Source organism: Oncorhynchus gorbuscha, linkage group LG26 (genome assembly GCF_021184085.1).
Source record: "Oncorhynchus gorbuscha isolate QuinsamMale2020 ecotype Even-year linkage group LG26, OgorEven_v1.0, whole genome shotgun sequence".
Classification (NCBI taxonomy): Eukaryota; Metazoa; Chordata; class Actinopteri; order Salmoniformes; family Salmonidae; genus Oncorhynchus; species Oncorhynchus gorbuscha.
The window spans coordinates 18864587-18887152 of record NC_060198.1 but is presented as its reverse complement, the minus strand read 5'-3'; the positions used below and the strand labels follow the sequence as shown (position 1 = coordinate 18887152).

At 39.2% G+C, this 22566-nt stretch overlaps 1 protein-coding gene across 1 annotated transcript; it reads right to left on the bottom strand.

Moving 5' to 3' along the window:
* Positions 1-16259: 16259 nt before the first annotated feature.
* LOC124015777 (zinc finger protein 883-like) lies at positions 16260-21266 on the bottom strand. The gene is made up of 2 exons (XM_046331240.1): positions 20671-21266; positions 16260-17628 (listed from the first exon to the last, which is right to left on the bottom strand). The coding sequence occupies exons 1-2, from the start codon at positions 21038-21040 to the stop codon at positions 16406-16408; spliced, it is 1593 nt and encodes a 530-aa protein (XP_046187196.1). The 5' UTR covers positions 21041-21266; the 3' UTR covers positions 16260-16405.
* Positions 21267-22566: the final 1300 nt, after the last annotated feature.

The window sequence follows — 22566 nt, the reverse complement described above, 5'->3', positions numbered from 1 at the left end:
CCGTAACAAAGGGAGACAACGTGGAGATAAGGAGTAACAAAAGATATATTTATTAACTAAAGCAACTAAGGAAAATATCCAATGGTGTGTGTAATCAGTAATCAGTAGTGTAAGTGAGTGTTTTGCATGCATGAATGTGATAATGCAGGGTGATGAAAGGTGCCAAAGCAAACAAACAAACAGCCACCAAGAACCACAACACAATCTACAACAGGTGTCTGCATGGAGAGAGTCTCTGGTGATTCTTGATGTTCACTTGTACAACTATTCATCATTACTAATGTATTTAAATTAATTATTTTAACACATTGGTTAAAAGACTTGTCACAAAAATGTTTTTTTACAAACAGCAGCTGCTCATTCATTTCTTGTTGTTGTGATTGTTGGTGTAGTCAGTCATTGGTGTAGTCAGTCATTGCAACAAAAATATTTGGTAGAAAATCAGCGGCGTGTAATTTTCTTTCATCTGCCTGCTACACTGGCTGGTGGACCAACAAGACAACAGGACCAACAGGATTTAGAAAACATTTGTCAAAGTTTGTAAAAACATTCACAACATTGACTATCTGACTTTCACACAGGAGAGAGATGTGACCATCGTGGATCCTCTGGGGAGTCTCAACAACATCAAGATGCTGAAGAGGCAGAGAAGAGTCTCTCCAGATCAGAACACCTCAAGAAACACCATCAGAGACACACAAAGGAAAGAAACCACACTGCTGCTCTGACTGTGGGAAACGTTTCAAATCTTCATCATCATCAGCAACACAATAATTCCTGGTCAGGTTCATGACATTGAGGAGAGAGCAGTTGTAACAACCTGGTATAGCTCTTGGCATTGAGAAAAGAGCAGCTGTAAAACAGTACCTGGTATCGTTCATGACATTGAGGAGGAGAGAGCAGCTGTAACAACCTGGTCTAGCTCATGACATTGAGGAGGAGAGAGCAGCTGTAACACAGTACCTGGTCAGACTGTTAAAACAGCCACCACTAACATTGTGTAGAGACCAGGGTCTGGCCCTGGGGTCATCTCTTAACTCATGCTCTGGAATGCAGTCTAAGTTTCATCACCCAAAAGACACTGTAAATCTCCTGTCAGTGTTTTTCTCCCAGAGGCCCATTCTCAGGAGAACAGACACAATAGTTATAAGAACCTGCTGTACTATTGCATAAAACAAACATTTAATGCAATAAAAGTATTGAAAAATTAGTGGAATCTGTGTGGGTAGCTGGTCAGGTAGGATGACTGACAGTGAAGGTGAAATGGTGATCACATGTCAGGTGACAGAGGAATGTATGATACTGAGGCAGGAATTCCTTTAACTATAGTGGTATAATTTACTGAATAGTCTGTGTTGCATCACAAAGGAAACAAATAACATATACATATCAAATTCATAATCAAAGATCAAATCATATCATTCATTATTAACATAATTTAGGGAATTCAACAGTCCAGTTCATTAAAGAAGTAAATAGTAATCATCCGTGAGTCATTTAGGATCGTAACTATTTATCATAAATCATGAAAGAATACAAAACAATCTATAATCCCCATTAAAGTCAATCAGTTAGCAAACAATGACGTTTCTCATTTCACTCTTTCAATTGCCTTCATGTGTCCATATAATTCATTTCAATACACATGAACCATATCGATTGCATAATTGGCCTATGAGGAGCCGTAGGGCCGTGATCATTGACAATTCACATTACACAATATGTTTGAAGCCGCGCTCCAAGCTGCTGTAATAACTATTAACAGAAACTGAATGGCCCACTCTCCCGATCGCCACAGATAATTCAGATAAAAGGTCGACTTGTGTGGATTCATGGACGCACATGGAGTTAAGGAAGAGAAAGCAGCGAGATCAGATGATGGCCATTTACTCCTTTTATGGAGTTGAGATCTGTCGGACATTTCCACCTGACCTAATTAAAGCGCCCCTGGCCCAGCTGAGTAAATGGCAATGAATTAAAGGATTATTCCACCAACTCCATGGCCCTTTTTCTACAAGTATTATAACACTGAAAGTTGACTACAAAATCTAAATCTACCCAAGAAGAGGCAAACAAAAGAAAAACCCACAACAAACTTAAAGACAGGACGCAAACCAAAAAGGAGGCGTAAAACTAAAGGCGTTTGACTCTCCACATCTATCAAAACAACTGGAGCACTGGGCCAGACACTCTTAAATAGAACCTGGACCAGCTCAGGTGGAAACACCCCACTAACAAGATGGACAAGCCAGCACAGGTGTAACACATATACAAACGAGTTGACACCAATCAGTGCGTCCTACGTGCTAACGAGCTAGACGTGTGTGCTAACGAGCTAGACGTGCTAAAGTCCAACCTCAAAACATAAATGGAAAACCAAAGCCTGTAAAACCTTCCCCTTTAAGACAACAAATATATCCTATATTTTTGTTGGACAAGTTCGCTCACAACCAACAACAAACAACCTCCATTTCACATTATAATCTACTACAATGCTTCACCTTCTACAATATTAACATGTCTACTGGCTGTCAACAATTTAAAAACAAGAAAACACACATTTCTAAATAACAATATACAATCCTTTCTTTTCTCCTTTTTCTTTCTAAAGAAGCTTGTGGCTTCTAGAACCCTCCTCCCCTTGGAAGAGACCAAACAAAACTGATAAAGGAAATGTGTTTTAATAAATGATTAGAATGTTACAGTCCTGAAACCATAGGTCTGATACCATGTGATTGTATGAAATTAATTTGAATCATTAGATTATTATAACACGTGTGTAAGTGTTAGACTCATTCGATGATTATATATATTTTAGTCCGAATCAACGTTTGGGAACAATGTGTCTAGTGTTTTGAGAACAGACTATCTGTCTGAGCCAGATCCGGGGAGAGCTTGGCTGGGACACTGAGAACTTCCCAGTCCCAGGTCTCTCCCTATCTTAGGGGAGGGTAAGGAAGACACTATTCTCACGTATTCCCTAGGCTCTGTTGGCAGGCGGGTTTGATGGTTGGTGTGGAAGTATGTGTGTTGCCATAAATTGAAGGTCCTGTACTGTACACGTCAGAACGTTCCCATGAATAAACATTTAACTTTGGTAGACTGGGCCTCTGTCTGTTTCCTTTTCTATCAGTATCTTACAAATCCTGATGTAACAGACTAAGTGTAACTTAATTGAATTGGTAAATGAACAAGGAGTATAGAATTCTCCTGACAAAAACTAATCTCCAATAAGCCAAAATAAATTGTGATCCATGGCAACGCAACGCTAAACGCAAAACTAGTTGACTTGCCAACCCTGGAGAAAAATCTTTCAGGGTTCACTCAATAGACATGTTGTTGGATCTGGGCCCAGTCCCTAATGTCATGCTTTAGTAAATTTGGGTTGGCACATCTGAGAATGAACCATGATATTCTAAAAGCAGAGCAACAATGTCAATATAATTGTACCCAAAATTGTCAGTTGGTTACATAAAATAATTATGATTACTAAATGTTACATGAAATGTAAATATAAAATATTTGGTTGCATAGTCCTTTTTTCAAATTATTTTTTAATTACATTTTGCTAGGTGGGATAGCCCAATGTCAACACACAATTTTAACATGTACAAATCAACAACCAATATGCAGAAACAGTTTGTGATATATTGAAAACATAAACGTAAAATGGGCCATAATGTATACACAAACATCTACCACAATAATCATATTACTTGTATTATTTTAAACAAGCACCTTATAAACTGCACAAGCACCAAAAACACTGTTGTTTTGACAAGTAAGCAATAAATCACTGATATTGATTAGGGGGGAATTCAGGTTGTACGTGCTGTTGAAACTAACACAACTAAACAAAATACATGGAAACGGGATAAATATTTTACCTCACTGGTTAGAGGACAACCTGCAGATCAACAACCATCAACAATCAGCTGCATTTGGGAGTGATACATTTAAATGTAGGGGACGTTGAACAAAGGAACACAACACTTATTTGTCATAACTCATCGATATCATGCTAAAATCATTTGTGTGACAGAAGGGAAATGAGGTTGCACGTCCTGTTAAAACTAACAGCTCAAAAACCACACGGAATCTGGGAATAATGTGTACATCATTGGTTTAGAGGACAATTTGTAGAAAACAGCTAGCTACATTTTGAAGTGTTGCATTTTGATTCAAGCTGGTCACCAACGTGGTAAGTTTAACACAACTCTTTTTTTGTGAGTCACTTTTTGTTAAATAACATAAATAGTAACTCTTTCAATTCAGAGCCTGGATTTTCCCCCTGAGGCTAATTATCCATATCACGTTGAAACCAATAGAACAGCGGACAAACATTTAGAGTTCTACATTGTGACATCATTAAAATACTCCTACTATAATGTTAAAACATTCTACATTGTGACATTATTTAATTGATATGATTTTTCAAATTCAACTCCTTCATGTATGTTTTTTCTGATGTTTGATCAGAGATCTTTTTACCAGAGTATCTTTCCCACATCTTTCCCACATTGATCAAACCTAAAAGGTTTCTCTCCTGTGTGTTCTCTGGTGTATAGTCAGATTGCTAGATTTAGTAAAAATCTTCCCACATTGATCACAACTATAAGATTTTTCTCCTGTGTGTACTTGCTGGTGATTTTTAAGTTCTGATGAAGTTTTGTAACGTTTCCCACAGTCAGAGCAGCAGTGTGGTTTCTATCCTGTGGGTCTCTGCTGGTGTTTCTTGAGGTGTCCTGATCTGGAGAGACTCTTCTCTGTCTCGTCAGCATCATGAAGTTTTTGAGGCTCCCCAGAGGATCCACGATATTCACATCTCTCTCCTGTGTTAACGAAAATATCAGACAGATGGTTAAAGGCCCACAACAGCAGAAATCCACTGTTTATTTGAGATAAACGTTGATGCCCAGAGCATTGTCATGAAGTTGTACAATATAATTGACGTCTTATGAAATTATATGACAATTGTCTTGTTTTCACAGTAGTAAAATCGATGATTGTTAAGTTCTTTGTGTTGAAACTCTAACCCTTTCTGTGTTTGCTAAAATTGCAGCAGGAGGGCGATGCACACACAATTTGGTTGCAGAATCTCCTCCATGCTAATGAGGAAACCACTAATTAGTGGATGTAGTATTAGTGGATGTAGTATATCTGGTTGTAGAAACTCCTCCCAGCTAATGAGGAAACCACTATTTATGGATGTAGTATATCTGCCTGGAGCCAAAATGGTGAGCGAAGATTTTAGTTTTCCACAATGTATTCTGAATATTATATTGCTACTTCCTTGCTACTCAAGGAAACTCACGTTAAAGCTCTGTGTCTATTCACTAGTTCACCACCGTGGGGGAAAAAAATCAGGGGAGTTCTCATAGGCTGAGAGCAACAACATTTACAGGTTGCTTATGAGTGCAATTGCGCATAACTTTTTTATACGAAAAAAAAACACTTCAACCAGTGAAATGCTCCTTGGCTAGCTTTGCCATCAGACTGACAATCAGGGTTTGTTCACTAATTGTTTACAAATTGGCACATAACTTCAGCTAACAACAAATATACCCATGTCGTGATGTTTATCATTTGACTGGCATTCAGAAAATGATTTCCTGGATCAGCTGAACATGTGATTGCAACTAAACAGCTACACAGCATTAAGTATTATGTGTAATTATTGATCCATTGGGGTGTTGTCAATAAAGTTAAGGTGACTCTCGGTTAGAACCATTGGATTTAGCTAACTCTGAAATTATTTAGGATTTCTGTGCCCATGAAAACTGTTTTCTCAGCGTAATATAAGGAGACACTAAATGTTACGTAGGTAGAGTGCATTTCAGAGATCTGAAATATGAAAAACTGTCCTAACAGGACAATAACCTAAACCACAAGGCCAAATCTACACTGGAGGAGCTTACCAAGGTGACATTGAATGTTCCTGAGTGGCCTAGTTACAGTATTGACTTAAATCGTCTTGAAGGTCAATGGCAAGACTTCAAAATGGCTTTCTTGCAATGAACAACAACCAACTTGACAGAACAGGAAGGATTTTTAAAAGAACAATGAATATTCACATTAGCATCAGTCGCCTATTGGATGACATCACAACATCCCATCAAGCCAACTCCTTGAAAGCCTTACTATGTATGACATCATTCACTCCTTCCAGTTTGTAATTATCTATAAAAAAAAAACTATTTTGCTCAAAACATTTATTTGTTTCCCTTTAGGGTGTTTATACTTTACTGTATTTCTATATCACTTTTCGACATGAAAAGTATTTTTTTAAATCACTAGAGGACGCCATGAACAATTCCTACAGTACAAAAACATATTCAAGTGTAGAATGTAAAATCACACATTTAGTTCAACAACTGAAGAGTTTGTTCCCCTGCTTTTTATTAAGATAATACTCACTGTATAAACTGGTGTTAATCAGATCTCCAGTCTTCTCTTCTTCGTCCTCCTCTAATGTGACAGTAATCTCCCCTTTCTTCATCCTTCATTCCAAAAACATCTTCATCTTTCACTTCATCCTCCACTCCAAAAACTGCATCTTCATCCTCTTCTTTCACAGTAACATCCTCCTCCTCTTTCACTCTGAACGCGTCTTTCTCTTCTTCTTTCACAGTAACACCCTCACCCTCTACTTGTTTGTGTATTGTAACAGCCTCCTCTTCCGCCTCCTCTTTCACGAGAGCTTCTTTCTCCGTCCAGCAAACCACCTCTTCTTTATCAGGAGGAGAGTAGCTTGGTAAACTCATGTTCGGGGATAATGGCTAGTTAGCATTAGCCAGCTTACAACGTAAATATTAAATTTAAAAGTATTTAGATAAACTTTTGTAATTGACCAAATACTTATTTTCCACCATAATTTGCAAATACACCTCTTTTTAAGTGGGAGAACTTGCACAATTGATGGCTGACTAAATACTTTTTTGCCCGACTGTATGTACTGTATTCTATTCTACTGTATCTTAGTCTATGCTGCTCTGGCATCGCTCGGCCAAAGATGTATATATTCTTAATATATATATATATATTCCTTTATATGGTGTGTATTGTTAACTTGACTGTTGGAGCTAGAAACACAAGCATTTTTCTACACCCACAATAACATCTGCTAAACAAGTGTATGTGACAAATAAAATGTGATTTGATGTATATAGGTCTGGTGTTGGTTATTCTACACCCTGTGGATCTCCTGCATGTATTTTCTGATGTTGAATCAGACCACTTGAATGAGAGTATCTCTTGTCACACTGATCACAGCTATAAGGCTTCTCTCCTGTGTGTGTTCTCATTTAGCATTTAGCATTTAGGGAAGCAAAGCTCTTCAAAGTCAGAGCAGATCAATGTCTCCTGTGTGTGCTCTCTGGTGATAAAACTCTTCCCACACTGATTACAGCTATAAGGTTTCTCCCCTGTGTGTGTTCTCTGGTGTGTTTTCAGATTACTTGAATGAGTAAAACTCTTCCCACATTGATTACAGCTATAAGGCTTCTCTCCCCTGTGTGTACCACAAATACAATCAAATTAAATATTTTAAAATGTGTATTTCATTTTTCATTATGAACTTTCATTGATTGTATACAAGTATAAACCCTCTGATGTAATTCATAATATGATTTGGATATTGCTAAATGTAAATTATTATATAAGGAAGGAAGTAGCCGTGGCTTGTAGCTGTTTCTGTAGTGTGATTAATTATATAGATTAATTAAATTTTTGCTACTCTTCACTCCAACTTTGAATTTGATTTGATATATGATTTTGATATTGCTAAATTACTTTGTTTGGATACAGCTGCAGCCAAATATATTGGCACCCTTACACAAATAATTCCCTATTTCTTCTTTACTTCTTCTTTACTTTACTATGATGGTCTCCACCTTGTTATTGTACTAGTACCACCACTATACTATGATGGTCTCCACCTTGTTATTGTACTAGTACCACCACTATACTATGATGATCTCCACATCTTATTGTACTAGCTCCACTACTAGTACCACTACTATACTATGATGATCTCCACACCTTGTTATTGTACTAGCTACACTACTAATACCACTACTATACTATGATGATCTCCACACCTGGTTACACCTGGAGGCAGTTTTAAGGGAATTAAGCACAGTGCCTGAATTAAGAAAGTGATTTATGATTGTATGAGTCCTGTGGGAACAGGGTCCAAGGGGCAGGTAGTTGACCTCATATTATGGACAATTTCAGAGACAGATGTTGGGGTTGTCAATGAGAATGTGGTGAAACTGCAGCTGGGAGGCTCAGTATGAAGCAGGGGGGCAGGTCTGAATCAAGGGGTAGATTGTACAGTGAAGCAAATGCTCTTTATTTTGGATTTTAGGATTTGAAAAATGCATGAAAAATAGTACTTTATTCAATGAAGTGGGTAAAGAAGGAGTTAGCGAAGTGGTTGAACTCATTTCTTTACTACAGAAAATATAATTCTGGGGTTCCAATCACCATTTGCAATGAGATTGGTAAAGTATAACTTGTGTGCAGTGTTCAGTGCCTCTTTGTTTGCAGTCTGTTGATATACCAGGGCCTAACTGTATCAGTTAACTGGAGAATAGCTCAAGGAAAACAAAGCTTTCTCCCAGCAGCTTTCATAGAACTTAGATCACTGTTAAACTATGCTGCAGATGTAAAGTTTAAATTCTCATTCATTACAAATCTTCACTAATCAATATAAACACATGCTTTCATTTCGACATATCAATATAATATTATTATTTAATGACACATTTTAAAAATACCCTTTTTTTGTCAGGAAATAAAATAAACATTTACTTATACTGCGTTACCCAATCCAGTCAGCTGATAACAATGGGTGTGGGACAGTGGGATGTATAATCTATAGTGGACGGGACCCTTCAACAACAACAACAGCGAGTCAGTCACTTCAGTAGCTTGCTAGGCGACATGGCCTAAACGTTCAAGCTTTTTAGACTGTTTCAGTGCATATTTGCTCATGTGTTTAAAACATACTTCTGTTTTACAGTTAGTTGCCCCATTTATTTTCATATTTACGTTGTTAGTCAGGCGGATGTCTAAAATTTGCCTAGCACTAGGCTAGTCACTAATGATATCCAGCTAGCTAACATCCCCGAACATGAACTCCCTAAACTACTCTCCTCCTGTTAAAGAAGAGGAGGTCTGCTGGACGAAGAAAGATGTTCTGGGGCTGAACATTGTTGTGAAGGAGGAGAAGGAAGAAGAGTAAAAAAAAACAAGAAGTAGAAGGTTACAGTGAAAGAAGAATAGGAGGATTGCAATTCTTGAAGTGAAATATGAAGGAGAGGAGGAGAGGAGGAGAGGAGGAGAGGAGGAGACAGAAGGTCAGATTAACACCAGTAAATACTCATATTTAATAACTGGGGCACAAACGCTGCAGTTGTTGAACTGATGAATACAAACGTGGTTTTAAAGCAGCTGTGGTTTTTGTTTTGCATACATTTTAAAATAAAAAATCGGAGTCTGGTGTAATTTCGTTACTCTGGAATTGCCCTGCACCTAACTTCTCAACAAATATATAAACGCAACCATTTCAAAGATTTTACGGACTTACAGTTCATAGAAGTCAATTTAAATAAATTCATTAGGCCCTAATCTATGGATTTCACGACTGGGCAGGTGTGCTGCTGCCATTAGGTCACCCACTGGGGTGCAAGGCCCAGCCAATCAGAATGAGTTATCGGGTGGTTGTTGTCCTTGATGATCTTTATTACAGACAGAAATACTCCTCAGCACCCCCTCCTCAGATGATCCCGCATGAAACATGGGACCAACACTTTCTGTGTTGCGTTTATTTTTTTGTTCAGTATATACACTTTAGGAACACATGTCAGCGTAGAGCACTGAACTATAATAATAAGTCAGCAGTTTATCTGGCAGGACAGTGTGGTGTGTAGTGATGTGTTGTGATATGGAGGCACTTTGGTGATTCTTGATGTTCACTTGTACAACTATTCATCATTACAGATAGTAATTGGTTCCTTTCATTACTCCTCTTATAACCAAGAACAGCCAGACGAGTAGAGACAGGAACGAAAAGAAGGTTACTAGGACAGGCGCGCGGCGACGCAGTGTGAGTGAGTGCTTGCTTTACCTGTCTCTCAATTCCCCAGACAGTCAACCCGACAACACGCCCTTCAGGGAGAATCCCCTCGGGGTCGGTAGAAGCTTCAGAGATAAGGCATCAGGCTTGATGTTCTTATTACCCGGGCGATAAGAAATCACGAATTCGAAACGAGCGAAAAACAACGCCCAACGAGCTTGACGTGCATTAAGTCGTTTGGCAGAACGGATGTACTCAAGGTTCTTATGGTCAGTCCAAACGACAAAAGGAACGGTCGCCCCCTCCAACCACTGTCGCCATTCGCCTAGGGCTAAGCGGATGGCGAGCAGTTCGCGGTTACCCACATCATAGTTGCGTTCCGATGGCGACAGGCGATGAGAAAAATAAGCGCGAGGATGGACCTTATCGTCAGACTGGAAGCGCTTGGGACAGAATGGCTCCCACGCCCACCTCTGAAGCGTCAACCTCGACAATGAATTGTTTAGTGACAAGGATAGGAGCGGACGTAAAACGCTTCTTGAGGAGATCAAAAGCTCCCTGGGCGGAACCGGACCACATAAAGCACGTCTTGACAGAAGTGTGGATCACAGCTATGAGGATTCTCTCCTGTGTGAATTCTTTGATGTATTTTAAGGTTTGATGAAGAGTTTAATCTTTTCCCACAGTCAGAGCAGCAGTGAGATTTCTTTCCTGTGGGTCTCTGCTGGTGTTTCTTGAGGAGTTCTGATCTGGAGAGACTTTTCTCTGCCTCGTCAGCATCATGATGTTGCTGAGGCTCTCCAGAGGATCCACGATATTAGTGACGTCTCCTGTGTGAACGACAAAGTCAGACATATGGTTAAAGGACCACAACAGCAGAAATCCACTGAGGTAAAAGATGATGCCCAGAGCGTACCCATGAAGTTGTACAACAATTGACGTCTGTTAAATTTGAAAATGAAGACAGTCAAGACAGCAACAATAGTCAGATTGTCTTGTTTCACATTAGTAGTAACATCGATGATTGCAGGCTAGAAACATGTTTTTCAAGTTGAAATCCTAAGCAGTGTGCCAGACAACTTTTGGTCTCCAATATAGGCCCCTTTCTGTGTTTGCTAAAACTGCGCCACGAGGGAAATGCACACACAATTTGGTTGCAGAGTGTATTTGAGTATGTTTCACATACTGGAGTATAATTGTAAGGCTCGCTTGAATCACCTGCTTAAAATGTTTGTGTTATTGTTGCAAATCAACTGATTTATAATTTAAAAAATACTTCAACCAGTAAAATTATCTTTGGCTAGCTTTGCCATCAGCCTGACAATAAAAAAAAATTGATAACTCGGGAGACTGAAAAGATTTGGCATGGGCCCTCAGATCCTCAAAGTTCTACAGCTGCACTATTGAGAGCATACTGACTGGCTGCATCACCGCTTGGTACACTAAGTGTTTAACAAATTGGCCCATAACTTCACCTAATGAAAACATAGACCTAGGACTATAAATCATTTCATATTTCAGGTGAAACATGGAAACTAAAATGTCGTTGTCATGACATTTCATAACCAGATAATTTTGTGAATAATCCCACTAGGCTACTCTTTAATGTGCAAAGATCCTGAATAAAGGAAAATAGCTCTGGGTTGTACAATAGCCTATCCATCAAGTAACAGTCCTCTACATATTATGAGCAAACTATCTCTGTCTCCAAACAGACAAACGAGACCCTACTATAAATCAAGCAGACAATAACATTATAAACACCACTTTTTTAGGGATGTTGGATCCAACGTGGAGCACAGCACAGTCTTTACCAGAGTAATGAATGAAGAAGCACTTTGGTTGTTGTTGCATGTTGTGATGTTTGTCATCTGACAGTCATTCAGAAAATGTTTTCCTGGATCAGCTGATGATAGTTGAACTAACAATGTGACTAACAAAACAGCTACAGTATAGAATTATGTGTAATTATTGAAGGTTAGGTTAGAACCATTGGATTTCATAAACTTTGAAATTATTTAGGATTTCTGTGCCCATAAACTGTTTCCCAGCGTAATATAAGGAGACACTAAATGTTACGTAGGTAGAGTGCATTTCAGAGATCTGAATATGAAAAACTGGCCTAACAGGACAATAACCTAAACCACAAGGCCAAATCTACACTGGAGGAGCTTACCAAGATGACATTGAATGTTCCTGAGTGGCCTAGTTACAGTTTTGACTTAAATAGTCTTGAAAGTCAATGGCAAGACTTGAAAATGGCTTTCTAGCAATGATCAACAACCAACTTGACAGAACAGGAAGGATTTTAAAAAAGAATAAAGAATATTCAACATGAAGATCTGTCTCCTATTGGATGACATCACGACTTCCCATCAAGCCAACTCCCTGAAGGCCTTACTATTACATCACTCACTCCTTCAAGCTTGCAGTGTCTAAAAAAAAACTATTTTGCTCAAGACATTTATTTGTTTCCCTTTAGTGTGTTTATACTTTACTGTATTTATATATTACTTTTCAACAGGAAAAGTTAATCACTGGAGGACGTCATGAACAATTCCTACAGTACAAAAACATATTCAAGTGTAGAATGCCCTTTTAAAATCACACATTAGTTCAACAACTGCAGAGTTTGTGCCCCTGTTTTATAAGATAAGATACAGTGGCTAGCGAGCTACCGAGGTGGAGGATGCAGTTGTTGAAGAGCGTTCCGTTCACTTGATTTTACGCCACAGTAGAAACATCGCCTGAAAGACACAACACCATCTGCTGTCCGGAGGGAGGAAACGCAGTTGAGGGAAAGCTTGTTTTTTTCCTTCAATTAATTATAATATTATAAAGCAGTTTAGGGAAACGCTTTTTTCCTCTCCATTAAATATGAATATTATATCAACACATACAAAGATCAACAAGTGTTGTTTGATTAGGTCAGATTTTTATGAGAATTCAAAACAAACTCTACATCTACTCCACATCTGTTTTTCTGATTCAGTCAAATAACTAGATATCAAAATAAGCACCTACTTACCCTTGATAAAGATGAGCAAAAATGTTTGTATAAAATAAATAAACTTTTCCCACTACCAGGATATTTTAGCCCAAAACCTGGTTTACCTCTCTGCTAGGAGGCTGAAACTTGGCCATAAGTGGATCTTCCAGCAAGACACATCAACACCCACAAGAAACGGTTAATTGGGCACAAAATCCACATTTGAACTCCATTGAAAACATGTGGTTAGAATTGTTCAGGGCAGTGCACAAGTGCAGACAAAATAAATTAAGGCCCTGGAGAGATTCTGTATTACATGTTAAACTATATATCTTTCTCTGAGCAATTGTAATCATATAAAATAATATAATTTCCCTTTATTTTTTACATACAATATAGCTCAGTATTTGAATTCTTTATTTTATAGTCGTTTATCTCATCTTTATCAAGGGTGTCAACAATTGTCCCCCACTGACCTCTATACTGCTGCTACATGGTGTAACAATACATCATGTAGATGCTCCTACATTTTTGTATTATTATTATTTTTTCACCTTTATTTAATCAGGAACAATTTCTCATTTACAACTGCGACCTGGCCAAGATAAGCAAAGCAGTGTGACAAAAACAACAGAGTTACACATGAACATTTAGTCAATAACACAATAGAAGATCGAGAATATATTTTTATTTTTAGGAATATTGTGAAACACCACTATTAATGTTATTAAATCAAACGTTTTACCATTGGGACGCTTGATTTAATTAATTAATTATTATTTTCGGATATAAAGACGAAGCTGTATTAACAAAAAACGTATTGCAACTTGCAAAACATCTGGGAAGAAAATTACAGACGGAGGCGCACCAACTTCCAACTTTGTTCGACATTTGAAGCTGCACAAAGAACGGTAAGTCGTGGCTAATATAGTCGACAGCTATATAATTGTTTTGCTAGTATAGCATATAGGCTAACGTAACATTAAATCAATGAGACTCCACACAGTCAGTCAGTCTGGGAACGTGAACATTGCACCCAAGATTGAGCAACAACTGGCTAGGCAGCTGGTAGCCTAAATCCTACCTGATGTTACTGCTGTTCCTGAAACCATTGACATACGTTAGCCTACTGTAACCACACACCGAGAGGGTGTAGGTGTGTGTGTGTTAAGGTTGGGCGATTGTGTAAACGCCAACATCGCCCGACTGCGCCCCATAGCTTGTCTTGACTTGGGACTTGAGTGCTAAGACTTGAGACTTACTTGTGACTTGTAAAACAATGACTCTGTCCCAACTCTGGTATATACTCTATCATATTCTATTGTATATTAGTCTATGTATTACTCATCTCATATGTATATACTGTATTCTATCCTATTCTACTGTATCTTAGTCTATGTATTACTCATCTCATATGTATATACTGTATTCTATACTATTCTACTGTAACTTAGTCTATGCCGCTCTGACATCGCTTGCCTAAATATTTATATATTCTTATATTACTGGACTGTTGGGAGCTAGAAACACAAGCATTTTGCTACACCCACAATAACATCTGCTAAACACGTGTATGTGACAAATAAAATGTGATATGATGTATATACATGTCGAAAGTTTACATACACCTCAGCCAAATACACTTAAACTCAGTTTTTTCACAATTCCTGACATTTAATCCTCGTAAAAATTCCCTGTTTTAGGTCAGTTTAAGAATATGACATTTCAGAATAATAGTAGAGAGAATGATTTTTCAGCTTTTATTTATTTCGTCAGATTCCCAGTGGGTCAGAAGTTTTACATACACTCAATTAGTATTTGGTAGCATTGCCTTTAAATTGTTTAACTTGGGTCAAACGTTTCAGGTAGCCTTCAAAAAGCTTCCCACAATAAATTGGGCGAATTTTTGCCCATTCCTCCTGACAGAGCTGATGTAATGGAGTCAGGTTTGTAGGCCTCCTTGATCGCACACGCTTTTTCAGTTCTGCCCACAAATTTTCTATAGGATTGAGATCAGGGCTTTGTGATGGCCACTCCAATACCTTGACTTTGTTGTCCTTAAGCCATTTTGCCACAACTTTGGAAGTATGCTTGGGGTCACTGTCCTTTTGGAAGACCCATTTCCGACCAAGCATTAACTTCCTGACTGATCTCTTGAGATGTTGCTTTAATATATCCACATAATTTTCCTTCCTCATTCCTCATCTATTTTGTGAAGTGGAAGTTAAGTAGCTCCTGCAGCAAAGCACCCCCACAACATGATGCTGCCACCCCCGTGCTTCACGGTTGGGATGGTGTTCTTTGGCTTGCAAGCCTCCCCCTTTTTCCTTCAAACATAATGATGGTCATTATGGCCAAACAGTTCTATTTTTGTTTCATCAGACCAGAGGACATTTCTCCAAAAAGTATGAACTTTGTCCCCATGTGCAGTTGTAAACCGTAGTCTAGCTTTTTTATGGCTGTTTTGGAGCAGTGGCTTCTTCCTTGCTGAGCGGCCTTTCAGGTTATGTCGATATAGGACTAGTTTTACTGTGGATATAGATACCTTTGTACCTGTTTCCTCCATCTTCATAAGGTCCTTTGCTGTTGTTCTGGGATTGATTTCCACTTTTCGTACCAAAGTACGTTCATCTCTAGGAGACAGAACCTTCCTGAACGGTATGGCGGCTGCGTGGTACTATTCTTTGTACAGATGAACGTGGTACATTCAGGCGTTTGGAAATTGCTCACAAGGACGAACCAGACTTGTGGAGGTCTACAATCTTTTTTCTGAGGTCTTGGCTGATTTATTTTGATTTTCCCACGATGTCAAGCAAGGAGGCACTGAGTTTGAAGGTAGGCCTTGAAATACATCCACAGGTACACCTCCAATTGACTCAAATGATGTCAATTAGCCTATCAGAAACTTCTAAAGCCATGACATAATTTTCTGGAATTTTCCAAGCTGTTTAAAGGCACAGTCAACTTAGTGTATTTAAACGTCTGACCCACTGGAATTGTGATACAGTGATTTATAAGTGAAAAACTCAGTCTGTTAATCAACAATTGTTGGAAAAATTACCTGTATCATGCACAAAGTAGATGTCCTTACCGACTTGCCAAAACTATAGTTTCTTAAAAATAAATTTGAGGAGTGGTTGGGTGTATGTAAACTTCCGACTTGTAGGTCTGGTGTTGGGGATCATTCCACACTCTGTGGATCTCCTGCATGTATTGTCTTATGTTTGATCAGACCACTTGAATGAGAGTATATCTTGTCACATTGATCACAGCTATAAGGCTTCTCTCCTGTGTGTGTTCTCTGGTGCTCTTCAAGGCTTTTGCCCTGATAATTTTTATGACTGCTCTCCTGTGTGTATTCTCTGGTGTGATACCAGGTTGCTTGACTGAGTAAAACTCTTGCCACACTGATCACAGGAAAAAGGCTTCTCTCCTGTGTGTGTTCTCTGGTGTGATACCAGGTTGCTTAATGAAGTAAAACTCTTGCCACACTGATGACAGCTATACGGCTTCTCTCCTGTGTGTGTTCTCTGGTGCGTTTTCAGATTACTTGAATGAGTAAAACTCTTGCCACACTGATCACAGCTATACGGCTTCTCTCCTGTGTGTGTTCTCTGGTGTGATACCAGATTGTTCGACTGAGTAAAACTCTTGCCACACTGATCACAGCTATATGGCTGCTCTCCTGTGTGTATTCTCTGGTGTGATACCAGGCTACTTGACTGAGCAAAACTCTTACCACATTGATCACAGCAATATGACTGCTCTCCTGTGTGTGTTCTCTGGTGTGATACCAGGTTGCATGAATGAGTAAAACTCTTGCCACACTGATCACAGGTATAACGCTTCTCTCCTGTGTGTGTTCTCTGGTGTTTTTTAAGATAACTTGAATGAGTAAAACTCTTCCCACATTGATTACAGCTATAAGGTTTCTCTCCTGTGTGTGTTCTCTGGTGTCCTTTAAGGTGTCCTATCCAAGAAAAGTTTTTTCCACATTGCTCACAGCTATATGGCTGCTCTCCGGTGTGTGTTTTCTGGTGTGATACCAGGTTGCTTGACTGAGTAAAACTCTTGCCACATTGATCACAGCTATATGGCTTCTCTCCTGTGTGTGTTCTCTGGTGTGAAAGCAGGTTTCTTGAATTAGTAAAACTCTTGCCACACTGATCACAGCTATAAGGCTGCTCTCCTGTGTGTGTTCTCTGGTGTGATACCAGGTTGGTTGACCGAGTGAAACTCTTCCCACACTGATCACAGCTATAAGGCTTCACTCCTGTGTGTGTTCTCTGGTGTGATAGCAGGTTGCTTAACTGAGTAAAACTCTTCCCACATTTATTACAGCTATAAGGCTTCTCTCCTGTGTGCACTCGCTGGTGTATTTTAAGCTTTGATGAATATGTGCAATGTTTCCCACGGTCAGAGCAGCAATGAGATTTCTTCCCTGTGGGTCTCTGCAGGTGTTTGAGGTGTTCTGATCCGGAGAGACTTTTCTCTGCCTCGTCAGCATCATGATGTTGTTGAGGTTCCCCAGAGGATCCACGATAGTCCCGTCTCTCTCCTGTGTGAACAACAAAGTCAGACAGATGGTTAAAGGCCGACAACAGCAGAAAGCCATTGTTAATTTGAGGTAAAAGGTGATGCCCAGAGCGTACCCATGAACTTGTACAACAATTGACATCTGTTAAATTATTTGACAATTGTCAAGTGAGCAACAATAGTCATATTTTGTCTTGTTTTCACATTAGTAGTAACATTGACGATTGTAGGCTAGAAATAAGTTAAAGTTGCTGAACCCCTAAACAGTGTGCCAGATGACTTTTGGTCTCCAATGTAGACCCCTTTCTGTGTTTGTTAAAATTGCGGCACGAGGGCAATTTGGTTGTAGAAACTACTCCATGCTAATGAGGAAACCTCCAGCTGCGTACCCCCTCTAGCACCAGGGTCAGCGCACTCTCAAGTGTTGTTTTTTTGCCATCATTGTTAGCACACTAAGGGATGTCCTCCTCTTCTTCCGAGAAGGATCGGAGGACCAATATGCGGCATGGTAAGTGTCCATGGTTCTTTTAATAAGGAATAGTACACATGAACAACTGAATACAAAACACAATAAACGTGGAATGAACGAAACCCAAAACAGTACCGTGGTGAAAAACAGACACAGAAACAAACACCCACAAACAGTGAAACCCAGGCTACCAAAGTATGATTCTCAATCAGAGACAGCTAATGACACCTTGCCTCTGAGAACCATACTAGGCCGAAACGTACAAATCCCCAAATCATAAAAAAACAGACTGCCCACCCCAACTCACGCCCTGACCATACTAAATAAATACAAAACAAAGGAAACAAAGGTCAGAACGTGTGACACACACACACACTATACATTTATTAAACATAAGTTCGTCAAAACCCGGCTGGTGGAAATTGACAGAGGACCAGGACACTAATAATAATATCAATCATTTTGCTCTTTATTTAACCATCTTACAAATAAAACCTTTGTTCATTGAAATTGTGAATAACTCACCACAGGTTAATGAGAAGGGTGTGCTTGAAAGGATGCACATAACTCTGCAATGTTGGGTTGTACTGGAGAGTCTCAGTCTTAAATCATTTTCAGCACACAGTCTGTGCCTGTATTTAGTTTCATGCTAGTGAGGGCCGAGAATCCACTCTCACATAGGTACGTAGTTGCAAAGGGTTTGAACAGTGTTTGAACAGTGCGATTTGCCAAGGCAGGATACTCTGAGCGCAGCCCAATCCTTCTGATTAAATAACATTTTCACAGAACTGCTTGTTGCAATTTCGATGAGGTTCTCTTGTTAAGATATCGGTAAGTGGACTGGAGGCAGGGCATGAAAGGGATAAGGAATCCAATTGTTTGTGTCATCCGTTTCGGGAAAGTACCTGCGTAATTGCGCACCAAACTCAAGTCCTTCACGATATCAGATTTGACATAGTCCGTACGCTTGAGTTAATTTGCACACAAAAAAAACAACAAAGACCTACTGTAGAACCCATAACAGCAACTAACAACAACATTGACCTACCGTAGGACCCATAACTTCACCGAACAACAATATAGACCTACTGTAGGACCTACAACTTCACCAAACAATAACATAGACCTACTGTAGGACCCATAACAGATATCTACTGTAGAACCCATAACAGCAACTAAAAACAACATTGACCTACCGTAGGACCCATAACTTCACCGAACAATAACATAGACCTACTGTAGGACCCATAATTTCAGCTAACAACAACATAGATCTACTGTAGGACCCATAACTTCACCTAACATAGCGCTACTGTAGAAAACAAAACTTCACCTAACAACATAGACCTACTGTAGGACCTACAACTTCACCTAACAATAATATAGACATAGGACTATAAATAATTTAATATTTCAGGTGAAACATGGAATCTAAACTGTATTTGTCATGACATTAACCTGATCACCAGATAATTTTGTGAATAATCCCACTAGGCTACTCTGTAATGTGTTGTCATTATAACTGTCCTGAATAAAGGAAAATAGCGCTGTGTGTTGTACAATAGCCTATCCATCAAGGAACAGTTCTCTACACATTATGAGCTAAGTATCTCTGTTTCCAAACAGACTAACAAGACCCTCCTGTAATCAAGCAGACAATAACACATTATAAACATCAATTTGTTAGGGATGTTCGATACAATGTGGAGCACGGCATAACTGTCTTTACCAAAGAAATGAATGACGAAGCACTTTGGTTGTTGTTGCATGTCGTGATGTTTGTCATTTGACTGGCATTCAGAAAATGATTTCCTGGATCTTCTGATGATAGTTGAACATGTGACTGTAACTAAACAACTACAGTATTAAGTATTATGTGTAATTATTGAAGAACCACGTTAATGACAGTATCCATTTGGGTGTTTTCAATAAAGTTAAGGTGACTCTCGTACTCTCGTTGAGAACCATTAGATTTCGCATACTCTGAAATTATTTAGGATTACTGTGCTTATGAAAACTGTTTTCCCAGTGTAATATAAGGAAACACTAAATGTTACAATTCAGAGATCTGAATACAAAAAACTGTACTAATAGGAAAATAACCTAAACCACAAGGCCAAATACACACTGGAGGAACTTACCAAGATGACATTGAATGTTCCTGAGTGGCCTAGTTACAGTTTGGACTTAAATCGTCTTGAAGGTCTATAGCAAGACTTGAAAATGGCTTTCTAGCTATGATCAATAACCAACTTGACAGAACAGGAAGGATTTTAAAAAGAATAAGGAATATTCATATGAAGATCTGTCGCCTATTGGATGACTTCCCATCAAGCCAACTCCTTGAAGGCCTTACATAAAACTCACTCCTTCTAGTTTGCAGTTCTCTAAAGAAACACTATTTTGCTCAAAATTATACTTTACTGTATTTATATATCACTTTTCAACAGGAAAAGTTTTTTTTAAATCACTGGAGCACGTCATGAACAATTCCGTCAGTACAAAAACATAACCAAGTGTCGTGCCCTTTTAAAAATCACAAATTAGTTCAACAACTGCAGAGTTTGTGCCCCTGTTTTATAAGATAGTACTCACTGTATTTACTGGTGTTAATCAGTTCTCCAGTCTTCACTTCTTCGTCCTCCTCTAATGTGACAGTAATCTCCCCTTCTTCATCCTTCATTCCAAAAACGTCTTCATCTTTTTTCACTTCATCCTCCACTCCAAAAACGGCATCTTCCTCATTTTCTTTCACAGTAACACCCTCCTCCTCTTTCACTCTGATCGCATCTTCCTCTTCTTTCACTGAAACGTCGTTTTCTTCTTTCACCCGAACAGCCTCACCCTCTACTTGTTTTTGTATTGTAACATCCTCCTCTTCCTCCTCCTCTTTCACGAGAGCGTCTTTGTCCGTCCAGCAGACCTCCTCTTCTTTATCAGGAGTCGAGTAGCTTAGTGAGCTCATGGTCGGGGATGTTAGCTACTTAGCATTAGCGACTAGACTAGTGCCAATTTAACCAGCTAGCTAGTTGACTTAAAACGTAAATATTAAATTAAATGGGGTAGCAATTTGTTTCCACATAAGTATGATTAAATCATAGTGGGAAATAAACACGAAATTGTCTAAATAACTTGAATGTTCAGACTTTGTTATCCAGCGAGCTACCGAGGTGGCTGCAGTTGTTGAAGAAGCGTTCCGTCCACTAGATCATACGTCACAGTAGAATTATTGCCTGAAAGACATATATCGCCATCTGCTGTCCGGAGGGAGGAAACGCAGTTGAGGAGGGAAACTTTCTTTCTTCTTCATTGAATTATAATATTTGAAAAGCAGTTTAGGGAAACGTTTTTTTTCCTTTCCATTAAATACGGATATTATGTCTTCACCGTGCACTGCCACTTTAAGAGCGCATGAGCAGTAAGGAAGGAGGAAATAAAGAGAGCTCATTCGGCTCTTTGGGGAGGAGCTCTTGGGTGGCGAGACAGTTTGATTGTGTGTGCTGTGTCACATACGTTTGGTTTGTTTTCACCGTGTGTAGTTCATAAAGTATTTAACTCAATCATCGGTGTAATCGCTCTAGGTCGTAGTTGTTTTCGTTTGGGACCGCGCCCGTTATGGATCGCATGGATTAGTAGCAACATTGTTGCGAAGCATTAACCTACAAACCTACGGACAGTCAGACAGTACACCGGCACGCCTGAATACCACAGCTAAGATCTCTCTTGTTCTCTTTCTCCTTTTTTTTCCCTCTATCGTTCCAGTGCTTTACCCTGAAACAGACTCTCTATTTTTCCAATGCACTTAGAGCTCATTAGAGCTGGAGTATTATTGCCCTGCCAGAAGTAATTGGGTGGACATTTTAGTTAAAAGGGAGGTTTCTTGCAAATTATGCATTATGTGAACTGTATTGAGGTGTACTACTGACATGTGGCCGAGAAGATTGTGGACATTTTTAAGGCCTTTCATGTGTCTATGAACCCCCCCACCCCACATTCATACCCTCTGCACTCCTCCACTGGACGATAATACATATTGCAAATCCTCTGTTGATTACTGGGTTCTTGTGGTCCTGTGTAGCTCAGTTGGTAGAGCATGGCGCTTGTAACGCCAGGGTAGTGGGTTCGATCCCCGGGACCACCCATACGTAGAATGTATGCACACATGACTGTAAGTTGCTTTGGATAAAAGCGTCTGCTAAATGGCATATATTATTATTATTATTATTATTCTTGTATGAAGTTGCTGTTAAATTGCTCTGCCATTATTAGTGTTATTATTGTATGAGGTATTCTTGTTGGGGTTACCCCTGTGCTGTGATGTGGGTTTTATATGGTGTGTATTCTTTTTTTTCTCTCCACTGGCTATCTGGTAAACAGGCTACACTCTAGGCAGTCTCTTAGTCTCTTCTGCTGATGTGTGTGGGTCTGGAAGTGGTACTCTTTCTATTCTACTCTTTTCCTTTCGGCATGGTTAATACCTGCCTGGCGCCC